This window comes from Pseudophryne corroboree, chromosome 2, assembly GCF_028390025.1.
Source record: "Pseudophryne corroboree isolate aPseCor3 chromosome 2, aPseCor3.hap2, whole genome shotgun sequence".
In the NCBI taxonomy this organism is placed as follows: domain Eukaryota; kingdom Metazoa; phylum Chordata; class Amphibia; order Anura; family Myobatrachidae; genus Pseudophryne; species Pseudophryne corroboree.
Window position 1 is genome coordinate 1,006,189,824 of NC_086445.1, and position 12,435 is coordinate 1,006,202,258.

General features: G+C 43.1%; 1 protein-coding gene across 1 annotated transcript in view; it reads right to left on the minus strand.

Annotated features, from left to right (window-relative positions):
• The window catches only part of ERG (ETS transcription factor ERG), a 388,215-nt gene that overhangs the window by 282,381 nt on the left and 93,399 nt on the right, over positions 1 to 12,435 (minus strand). The window contains exon 2 of the mRNA XM_063956572.1: positions 6,903 to 6,988. Coding sequence (XP_063812642.1) covers positions 6,903 to 6,941 — 39 coding nt within the window. The 5' untranslated portion in view covers positions 6,942 to 6,988. The remainder of the gene's footprint in view (positions 1 to 6,902; positions 6,989 to 12,435) is intronic.

The following is a 12,435-nucleotide window of genomic DNA, read 5'->3' on the forward strand; positions in this document are numbered from 1 at the left end:
CTGAGTACTCCTAATGCTCCCCAAAATTAGTAAATCAAGTGTCTCTCTAATCTATTCTAATTCTAAACGGAGAGGACGCCAGCCACGTCCTCTCCCTATCAATCTCAATGCACGTGTGAAAATGGCGGCGACGCGCGGCTCCTTATATAGAATCCGAGTCTCGCGATAGAATCCGAGCCTCGCGAGAATCCGACAGCGTCATGATGACGTTCGGGCGCGCTCGGGTTAACCGAGCAAGGCGGGAAGATCCGAGTCGCTCGGACCCGTGAAAAAAAACATGAAGTTCTGGCGGGTTCGGATTCAGAGAAACCGAACCCGCTCATCTCTAATCATTGGGCCTGCATATGCCTGACGTATTGCATATTGCACTTTGTTTGGGGCAGACTACAGTACAGCTTGTTACATGGTGATTATGCAACCTTCATGGACTGGCGATAATTGGTCTGAACTCAAACATTTGGAAAGCCTGATCCAGAAATCCTGCATTTGCAGGATCATTGTTATTATTATTATCCTTTATTTATATGGCACCACATGGGATCCGCAGCGCTCAATTACAGAGTAAAGAAATAAGCAAAACATGAAGACAGTGCCTTACAATTCAATACAATATAGGACAAGTACAGGGTATATAAACATAGCTGCGTCAGTAAACAGCACTTAAATAAGTATCAGGGTGGCAGAAAACCGGGGGATTTGGTGCCATCAAAGGGAGTATTGAAAAGAAGATAGGTTCAGTAAGAGACGTAAAGGCACATGAGGGAAGAGGGCCCTGCTCGTGAGAGCTGACCATCATCTCCTACCCAATGACTAAAGCAACACCAAACCCTTGCGGCTGCCACCCTGATGCTTATTTGGGTACTATGGGGTAAATTTACTAAGATGGGAGTTCTATTTAAGATGGGATGTTGCCCTTAGCAGCCAATCAGATTCTACTCATTTATCTAGCACCTTCTAGAACAGGGGTGTCAAACTCATTCATCGGGGGCCGCATCAGCAGTTTGGTCCCCATCAAAGGGCCGGTTGTATCTGTAGGTCTATGTGTCCACTCTTTATTATCATAAATTAATGTCACTGCATTCAATTATTACTGTTTTTTGTAATAATGTAAGTAATAACTAGCTCTGAAAGCAGAAACATAGTCAGAATAATGACAAGTAGATATTCAAATGTACAATTATTGTACAATGTATTGAAAAATGTTTTTTGGTAACAAACATTAATTTTTTTTTAAACATACAAATATTGCCAAACACTGTTTATTAAACATATGGAAAACACAAGGCCATGTGCCCCCTTTTATAGTGCCCAGCCATCTGCCCCCTTTTATAGTGCCCAGCCATCTGCCCCCTTTTATAGTGCCCAGCCATCTGCCCCCTTTTATAGTGCCCAGCCATCTGCCCCCTTTTATAGTGCTTAGCCATGTGCCCCCTTTTATAGTGCCCAGCCATCTGCCCCCTTTTATAGTGCCCAGCCATCTGCCCCCTTTTATAGTGCCCAGCCATCTGCCCCCTCCATTTACTTTACTTACCTTTTACTTCTTTCTTTCTTTTACTTCTTTCTTCTTGCTCCTCTCCGCGGCGTCCGCGCGCTCCTCTGATCCCTGGAGATGTCGGGCGGACGTCACGTGATGACGTCACGTCCGACACCCAGGGAGCAGTGCGGGGCAGGAAGAAGTCGGGCCAGGTCCCGGAAGGTAAGGCACGGAGTAAATTCATTGAAAAAAAAAAAGGGGAGGCTGCAAGGCTGGCGGCGGCACCGCGGGCCATCAGACGAGGTCTGGCGGGCCGGATTTGGCCCGCGGGCCTTGTGTTTGACACCCCTGTTCTAGAAGATAATACCTGGAATCTGATTGGTTGCTAATGTTATGGGCAATATCCCATCTTAAATAGAACTCCATTCTTAGTAAATTTACCCCTATGACTGCTGATGCAGCAATGTTTATGCCATGTCCATACCCTGCAATGTTCTGTACTGTAAGTCACTTTTTCTTGTTTTGGTTCATACTGTTTCTGTACTCTGTACGGCGCTGCAGACCCCTTGTTTTGCCATATAAATAAAGAATATTAATTTGCTAAAAAAATAATCTCTAGATACACTCATGTTTGGACTCATGTGCAAGTGAGGCACTATTTAGCCATCAAAGCTACGCTAACAGAACTGTTGTCAGTGCAATGCCAAATAATGCAACATTATACTGAGCTAATGTATCATAGTAGCTACCAATATAATCGTGTGCAAATATCAAATATACATTTTTATGTGTCAATATGCAAATCTTCTTATATATAAAATGAATTGGTCTGTTTGTCTGTCCGGATATGCATTCGAACACCCCTGCACTGATAGGGATAAAACTAATGCGAGGTGGTCCAGTTGGATCCTGGCCAGATTTTAGGGGGGTTAGGGTCCTGATCGGGCATCACAGTGGAATGCACCAGACAGAAATTTGATCCAAGGAGCCTTATCTGGGCCGTTCCACTGGCTGGATTTGGAAGAAACCATCACAGAGTGGTAAAATTGGATCCCAGAAGACATACCAGGGGGTTTGGGGTCAGTCGGACCTCACGGCAGAATGCACCGGACAGAACTTTGACCCAGGGAGCCTGTTCTGGGCCTTCCACTGGATGGATTTGGAAGATAACTTCACAAAGTGGAAACATTGGTCCCAGAAGACATACTAGGGAGTTGGGATCGGTCAGACCTCATTGCTGAATGCACTGGGCAGAATTTTGACCCAGGGAGCCTGTTCTGGGCCTTCCACTCGATGGATTTGGAAGATAACTTCACAGAGTGGCAACATTGGTCCCAGAAGACATACTAGGGGGTTAAGGCCAGTCGGACCTCATGGCAGAATGCGCTGGGAAGAACTTTGAATGAGGGAGCCTGTCCTGGGCCTTCCACTGGATGGATTTGGAAGAAAACTTCACAGAGTGGCAGCATTTGATCCCAGAAGACATACTAGGGAGTTGGGGTCGGTCAGAACTCATGGGCAGACCTTTCAACGAGCGAGCCTGTTCTGGGCCTTCCATTGGCTGGATTTAGAAGAAAACTTCACAGGGTGATAATATTGGTTCCTAGAAGACATATTAGGGGGTTGGGGTCAGTAGGACATCAGAACTGAATGCGCTGGACCGAACTTTGACCCAGGGAGCCTGGTCTGGACCTTCCACTTGATGGATTTGGAGAAAAACTTCACAAAGTGGAAACATTGGTCACAGAAGACATACTAGGGAATTGGGATCGGTCAGACCTCATTGCTGAATGCACTGGGCAGAATTTTGACCCAGGGAGCCTGTTCTGGGCCTTCCACTCGATGGATTTGGAAGATAACTTCACAGAGTGGCAACATTGGTCCCAGAAGACATACTAGGGGGTTGGGGTTGGTCAGACCTCACGGCGGAATGCGCTGGTCAGAACTTTGACCCAGGGAGCCTGTTCTGGGCCTTCCACTGGACAAATTTGTAAGAAAACATCACAGAGTGGCAACATTGGATTCCAGAAGACGTACTAGGGGGTTGGTCGGAACTCGTGGGCAGAACTTTTACCCAGGGAGCCTGTTCTGGGCCTTCCACTGGACAAATTTGTAAGAAAACATCACAGAGTGGCAACATTGGATTCCAGAAGACGTACTAGGGGGTTGGGGTTGGTCGGAACTCATGGGCAGAACTTTTACCCAGGGAGCCTGTTCTGGGCCTTACACTGGACGGATTTGGAAGAAAACTTCACAGGGTGGTAACCGTGGCTCCCAATAGGTATACTAGGGGGTTGGGGTCCCAGTTGTTTGTGTACACTAGACAGCCTTAGAATAGCAACATTGGTAACAGAAGGAAAACTTTAAACCCATCTCGCAATGGAAAAGTGATTATAAAACTGAACAGAAAGGAAGCTGGGGATTAGGGCTACTGGTGACACCCCAAAAACAAAAATGACACTGGGCAGACACCTCACTGGTGTGTTGGAAGAGCTACTAATTATTTTTAATATGTTGACAGCTACATCCAACTCATTGATAGCTTAATAACTGGAAAATGTAAAACCGGGCACACTAGTGCATGCAGGGGGGGGTTTCAGAGTCTCTGGAAACCCCCCCCCCCCTGTCCACTGATCCATCGCGGCGCTGATGATATATATATATATTTTTTAAATGCGGCGCAAAAAACTGCGCCGCCGAGCAAGGTCCGTGGTGCTCGCCGGCGTTACAGCAGCAGCAGCAGCAGCTCCTAGGTTCTACTTTGCTAGGGCTGCTGCCGGGAGCGTGACCACGGCGCTTCCGTTCAGCCCGCCGCCTGGCCTCACTGTACGCGCCGGCTCCCGGCTAGAGGTGAGGCGGGGAGCTCGATGTCTATGGAGGGGAGGGGAGGGGGTGCTGTCTGTCTGTCTGTCTGTGGAGGGGGGTGCTGTCTGTCTGTGGAGGGGAGGAGGGGTACTGTCTGTGGTGGGGAGAAGGGGTGCTGTCTGTGGTGGGGTGGAGGGGTGCTGTCTGTGGTGGGGAGGAGGGGTGCTGTCTGTGGTGGGGAGAAGGGGTGCTGTCTGTGGTGGGGAGGAGGGGTGCTGTCTGTGGTGGGGAGGAGGGGTGCTGTCTGTGGTGGGTAGGAGGGGTGCTGTTTGTGGTGGGGAGGAGGGGTGCTGTTTGTGGGGGTGGTCTTCAGTATGACAAATGTCGGGATTCCGGCGCACAGTATACCGGCGCCGGAATCCTGACACCCGGCATACCAACATATATTCTCCCTCGTGGGGGTCCACGACCCCCCTGGAGGGAGAATAAAATAGCGTGGCACGCGTAGTGCGCCACCGTGCCCGCAAGGGGCTCCTTTGCGCTTGCCACGGTGTCGGTATGCCGGCGGTCAGGCTCCCGGTGCCGGTATGCTGGTCGCCGGGAGCCCGGCCGCTGGCATACCATACTACACCCGTTTGTGGAGGTAAAGGGGAGTGCTGACTGTCTGTGAGGGGAGGGGGGTGCTGTCTGTCTATGGAGGGTGTTGGTTGCTGGGTACTCTGCAGTCCCAGTGTGTGTTGGGGGAGGCGGGAGTGGATGTGTCCCCATTTTGGTAATATACACACTGTGGGTGGTAGATATATATATATATATATATATATATATATATATATGTATATATATAAAATCTCTCTATCACACATGCGGAAACCCCCCATCCCAAATCCTGCGTTTGCCCCTGGGGCAACGCCGAGTACTTTAGCTAGTATTAAATAGCATATCAACGTCTATGAAAATCAAATACCATTTTTTTTAAATCATCATGTAAAAAATGAGTGAGAATAATAATAATAATAATAATAATAATAATAATAATAATAATAATAATAATAATAATTTTTTTTATATAGTGATCTTTCTCCAATAGGACTCAAAGCACTTAACAGATATTATGAGTATAATACAGAACAGAAACTATGGACATACTGTAATAAAGAATAAAATCTAGACCTGAAATACAGAAACTATGGAGATAATACAAAGGACATGGCAGCCATTTAGGATCATCAGTTGCAAGGCAGCCATTTTAGGAGCACTTCATAGGATTACACTGGGCAGATAAGCAATGCTTGGAACTAATTACACCTAATGGGGGACGTAGAAATACTAGGGAAGATCCTTGCAAGTTCATCAGAATCATACATTTTTCCTTCTACACAGGGCAGCCATGTTGGGTGCGCTACATTGGTTACAATGTGCGAGTTAGTACTAAATGGAGATAAGACATACAAAGATAAAATGAGCACTGAACAGTGCATAGATAATTCAGTGGGTACCTCATCAACCACAGAAGTGTAACATGCAGTGGAAAATTACAGAGAAAAGTAAAAGAACTGTTGAGGTGGAGTCCATGTTGCTGCAGATGGTGAGACAGTAGGTGGCAGTATCACCACAGGGCATTTAGAAATACAACTGAATTTAAACAGAAGGAAATGATAGTTCTAGATTAATATGTTGCCGATGACATAAAACAGAATGCTAAATTGTGTGTATATACCAGTGGGAAGCATATATGTGAGTCCAGTAAGTTTGTAGAAGAAGAGTACAAATTATAACAGTGGGAGAAGACACAGGGAATAAGACACAACAGGAGGGTAGAGGACAAGTGGTTATTAGGGGTTACAAATGTAAAAAATAACATGAATACTGTAGCTCAAATCCAGTTCAAACTCCAGATTCAAGCACATGCTTTAGATGACACGCGTAAGATGAAGGCTTGAAGATGACAGGCCTACACTCACAGTGATTATAAGACATATAATGAAATTGCTGTATACTGTAGGTTGTATACTAGGGCATACACAATTGGTGTCAGCTTTTGGCTCTTTGATACTCATTATAGTACCTACTGTACCATGTAAAGGATGACATACACAACGCACAAACAAACCAATAAAGCAAAATGAACATGATGGGGTTTAATCACAGTCTGGAGTGAAAGTAGTTAGAAAGTGCATTTTTGTAGATTTGTTTTCAACAAAATTATGTTGTAATGACAGATTTACCAATGGGATGAGGAAGCATCCTAGTTCAACTCTAAATTCAACTCTAAATTGTTGTGGTAAAATAAAGCTTCTCAATGCTGGCCTGTGTATGCAAAAACCAGTCTAATTCCAAGATGCCAGAATCACACACTGGTACCAGGTGTGCACCTGTAAGCTGGTTTTGGGACCTGTGAGAGTATAATGAGCAGCGGGCCACTAGCTCAGCACAGAGAAATGGCCAGCACGGTTCCTCAGTACATAGTGGACCATCTGTATGGAGCTGCTGATTCACTGAAGCACTCTGATGCAGGGAGCCAAACGGAGAGAAGGGAGGTTGCCTAATTCGGCTCTCATCTATGACATCATCTTATGTAACCCGCCAACCAGCTTATAGTATAATAATATTCTTTATCACTTACTTTAATATGAGCTGATGGATCTGGAACAGTCTGAATCATGTCCTTACTGCAGTCTGGCTACTGTACCACACATTCGGTCCCAGGTGCTGCTGAGAGAAGACATACTGAGTGAATGGTTCAGAATCACTTCCATGCGATAAAAAATAACAACGCTTAGAAGTTAGTGCTAATTGCCATTCATGAGGAAAAAATGTCTGTTTCTAGAGTTACTGATAGTTCTCCTAAGGCACAGGTTCTCAAACTCGGTCCTCAGGACCCCACACGGTGCATGTTTTGTAGGTCTCCACACAGAATCACAAGTGAAATAATTAGCTCCACCTGTGGACCTTTTAAAATTTTGGTGAGTAATTAATACACCTGTGGACCTGCTGGGTTACCTGCAAAACATGCTCTGTGTGGGGTCCTGAGGACCGAGTTTGAGAACCTGTGTCCTAAGGTATCCCAAAAAGCAATTCAGTTTAATTATATTTGAAACCATTTATATTCCGCTATTCGTAGTGTACATTTGGATACTCTGGGCTCAGTACCATTCCTTCTGTACCATTATACTACTTCTAGATAGCAAAAAAAAACGGAGGATTTTGGCAAAAAGGTCAGGCAGCAGTGCACACGCCGCAGTGTAATTCTGGATCTCATTATGGTGTGTATATGTCCCTAACGTTGCTGTGACTTCATCTTTCTGCTCGCCTCCCATTAGGAAGCCTCGTAGAGGGGTCTATAGTTACGTAGCAGATATGGAGCAGATAATGGAAATATGCTGATATTTCCTCCATATTTGCACTAGTACATCTAAGTTTATACTTTTTACCAGTACTAGAACTGTATTATATTGCGTATACAAACTTAAACAGAGATTCACGTATATGCGCAAAACTCCAGTTGGCCAGCGGAGGGAGCCAGACAGGGGCAGAGGGAACCGAAAGGATTCCTTTTTACAACCTGGACCCTATAGGAAGGAGGTTGGGTACAGAAACCTACTCCATTTTAGGATGTCATAGGTTCCTTCTGTCAGGCTCCAAAAATTTTTGTATTTTCAGAGCTTGATTAATTTCGGTACAGATCCGGACTGAAAGAACTATCCATGATATCTCCCGTATTACCTTTGTAATGAATGGTCCTGATAATTAATTTCTACAAAAGTAGGTGACAATTTAAATTTTCTTTTGCAGAAATTAAGGGATAATGAATTGACCCCTAAAGCACATTTGTCTTTCAGTTGAATGACAATGGATATTAATATGGGGGGGGGGGATTGCCGGAGAATCCTTCGTCAGGACGAATCTGTATGACACCCGACGCACTGTACAACCGCTCATTCCACATCTCTTCTGCGGATTCACGTGTGCACAATTGGATCACCCTTTTTGGAAATGTTTCCCAAACTCAGTCCTCACTCCCCCCTAACAGTCCCTATTTTAAGGTGATCCATGCTTAACAACAGATTAATAAATTAGTACACATATGTGCTCAAGCATGGATAGCCTTAAAAACTGGACTGTTAGTGGGAAGGGAGAACCGAATTTAGTAAACACTGAACTATGCATTGGGAGATGGTCCTTTGGTCATATCTACTCTTTATCTACCAGCTCATCCAAGAGTGCTTGGGGCCGGACCTCTTCTGTAGCTTTCCACAGACTGTCCCTTGTTAGCAGGGTTTTCCCTTTACATTTCCATGACTGGTAGTTTTGAATCGTTACACTGTGGACTTCATTGAGTTGATATTATCAGTCAATTCTTCTAAGCTTCTGACCTCGATTGTTGCCCGGCGTCCATAACCCTTGAGAAAATTTTGTATTTTTTAAAGAGAAAGCCAAAATTCAGTTTTAAAGCTGCAGCAACAAACATCAGAGCAGCTGTCACTTTCTTCTATTCTGTCTTCTATATCTTTCCTTAAAATATGTATTAAAACTACAAAACTTGCTCAGAAACATAAAAGTATTCTAAAAAAAAAATCTCATGATGTCCAAATGTGTGAAAGATACATGAGATCTGCATGAGAAATATGTGGCTTAGAATAATATACAGATCAGTGAGATTATAGGGAAACCTTGTAAAGAAGATCTGTTCGTACATATGGAGTAATGAACTCCTGACTGGTTGATGGCGTATTTTACCTCGCCGCTTGACAAGCCTAAACCCCACTTCTCCGTTGGGTCTCAAACTCCTTTGTTTGCCCAACTTTCTCGAGTTGATTATAGTTTTCCTTCCCCATTTACTCCCTATATTTCATCAATGTTTCAGTATCAGTAGTATATACAATTTTGCCCTAAATTCCATAGAGTATAATTGCTCTTTGTCTTTGATTCACAGACATGGACCTGGTGATGTCCAAGGGTTTTAATAATGGTGAATTGCCCAGTCATTTACCGATTCATTCAAATCTTATAGGCTGTGAATTATTATGTACTAAATTTCCATTTTAGGCATAAATATAGCATAAAACAAAGACCACCAAGGCATTTATTTATAGGCATTATTAGACTTTACATTTGGTAACCAGCTCTGCCTATTTCTCCAGGGTACCTAAAGTACCAAATAAAACATGGTCAGTTGATGCTTTTGGCAAATGTGTTCTGACTCAAATTTCCACATACTGTATATTACTTGCCAAACATGTATCAATAGAGCAATAAATGATTCAGTGCTTGCAAATTACTGTTGAGCATAACGTAATCATTCAATCTCTTCAATATAAGGAAAGATTTATATGGATAAAATATTGGTTTAGGCTCTGAAAATCACAAGACGTTCCAAACATAGGGTTAATATTGTATACATGTGAGGTCTTAAGCTGAAAGATCGATAGATCGATAGATAGATAGATAGATAGATAGATAGATAGATAGATAGATAGATATGAAATGGATAGATAGAGAGAGCGAGAGATAGATAGAAGATAGAGAGATAGAGAGAGAGAGACAGATAGATAGATAGATAGATAGATAGATAGATAGATAGATAGATAGATAGATAGATATGAAATGGATAGATAGATAGAGAGATAGATAGATAGACAGACAGACAGATAGACAAGCAACAATGCTGAATTGGTGCCAAGGGCTACTGCATACCCGCTGATGGTGTGCTGGTGACTGCAGCAGAAGAGACATCAGAGTGATTGAGAGATCCAGAGACAGTTGACAGTGCTAGAAGCAGCTGTGTGAGTTAAATCTCATAAAGGGAGCTGTCCCTATTGAGAGCATATTGAAGTCTATTGAAAGCATACAGAAAGTACAGTATATTGAAAGTACTGAGTACCCTAATATTTATAAGAGACTGAGCTAGAGATATGCTGACAGCGTAATATGCGGTATGTCCTGTTTGAGTTACTATTGAACCAATGACTGAGTCTAACAGTATAAAGAGAGGAAGCCATTTTGTGAGATAATTATAAGATGAATAAAGTGCATTTTGGGCATGAGCTATTGATACTATCAAGTGCTGAAGATAACTGTGCTGCTGACAGTGGAACTGTTTATTGTGCCTTATCACTGGAAAGTTAAAGCTATTGTTTTTCTGGAATCATAAAAGATCTAGATGTCCATCTTATTACTTTTCCTTTTGTGGATTACAAGTACATGCATGTAATAGGGCAGTGACCACCTAGCAAGGGAGTACTCCAACGAAAAGAACTTTGTGTTCACTTTAAAGTAAATGACAGATCAGTCTGGGGTTTTATTAGTCTGCTGAGTAATAATCTGTTTTGCTATTTCATTATATGTGTGTCTTGTGATGTTTGCTTGGTGTCTAGAAGCTAGTATATTGAATCAATTGAGGAACTGCATTTTCCCTAGTTATAAGTTATAACCAAAGAGGTGCTGCAGCAGTTAAGCTAAAGAAACCTATTTCACTATTAGAAAGAGTTATTGCCCATTGCCTATATACTATAATATTGCAAATTACTGTCTTGGATTTCTCGACCTGCCTCCCAGCCTGCAGCCAGACAGTGAATGTGCATGCTGATTTGTGGATGGCTGGAGTTATCCACCAATCAGAGTGCTTACACTCACTGTTTGGAAGCATGTGAAAAGACAATGCGGGACTGCAGGACAGGTAAGTTAACTTTATTTTTTCTCGTGAATGGGTGGGTAGGTGCATTGTAGGGATGGCCATCGGTGGGTTATCCATCGATGGTACCATTTATTAATAACCTTGATGACATTAAACCACCTGTAAGAGAACCATCAATGGTTTTACCCATCGATAGTCACCCCTGCATTACTGTACAAAGAAATGCGGGCCAATCAGATCCAGGGGGTGTGGCCTCGTGGTTGTCAGGGGGCAGGGCTAAGCTTCATGCCCTGACACTTTGAGGGAATAAAAGAATAAAAACAATTCGGTAGCACTGAACCATAGATGGCGGGAAACCATCTGATTCTCACCCATCGATGGTAAAGGTATTAGACATCGGTCATAGACCATCAATGATTTTGAATCATTGATGGTCGATGGCCATCCATAGTGCATTGCTTTGCTCAGGGCCTACAATGCTGTAAGGACGGCCTTGGATTCACACAGGTACATTAAAAGAAAAACAAAGTATAAAGGAATAGGAAAGAAAATATAAGAGAAATAAAATACTGTGCAAATATTTGCTACTGGGTTCATTACATATATATTAAAATGATGAAAAAGCAAATATTTAGATTTCGTCACAACGTGTCTTTATGCAGTAAAAAGCTGAGTAATGTACACATTATGCTTCCACATGATACATTATTTTGAAGGTGCTGGGAGTATTATGACAGCAGCTCGGTCTCTCCAGGAATCTCAGGCACAATACATGATTTATGAAGGAGAGAACTTGTATTTTTTAAGCACAGAGGCCTGCAGAGTATTAATTATAAGATTTTCCAGACGTTTGCTGAAGTAGCTGCACAGTGATGTCATCCTCCGGGGAGCAGAATCACGTTTTCACTTTTCAGACCTTAAAACCACCGATAATAACATAATGTAACTTTTGTTTTTCAAAATCACTGAGCATTATGGAAGACAAGAGTGTGGACAGTCAGTTTCTTATGCAAACAGCGTAAGCAGCTCTGGGACAGGTTTCAAGTTTGAAATTACAAAACGCCACCCGGCAATGCAATATCCAATTTAATTCAAGTTACCGTATGTTTGTGATATTAGGTGTGTTATGTGTCATAGTTTGTAAGCATCATGCATTTATTTCATTATGCAGCATTTTATTGCTACTTGTGTCATAGGGGGGTATTCAATTGGTGCCGGTTTTTCCAACAGTCAGAAAAACTGTACTTGTCAACAGTTTTTAGGTCGAATATGCATTTGACCTATTCAATGAAAGTGCCATTTTTTCGACTGTTGACAAAACCAGCACTATCGGAAAACAAGTGGATCGGCGAGTTACTTGCCGACCCACGTGTTTTTGTCGGAAACGCGTCTGTTTTCGATAGTTTACCACTGATGCAGATTCGACTTGTTGTCAAGTCGAATCTACATTGTCGGAATGCTGGCTGGAAACGTCTGGCATTGAACAGTGACGTGTCGGATCGATCCGACTTCAACTGAATAT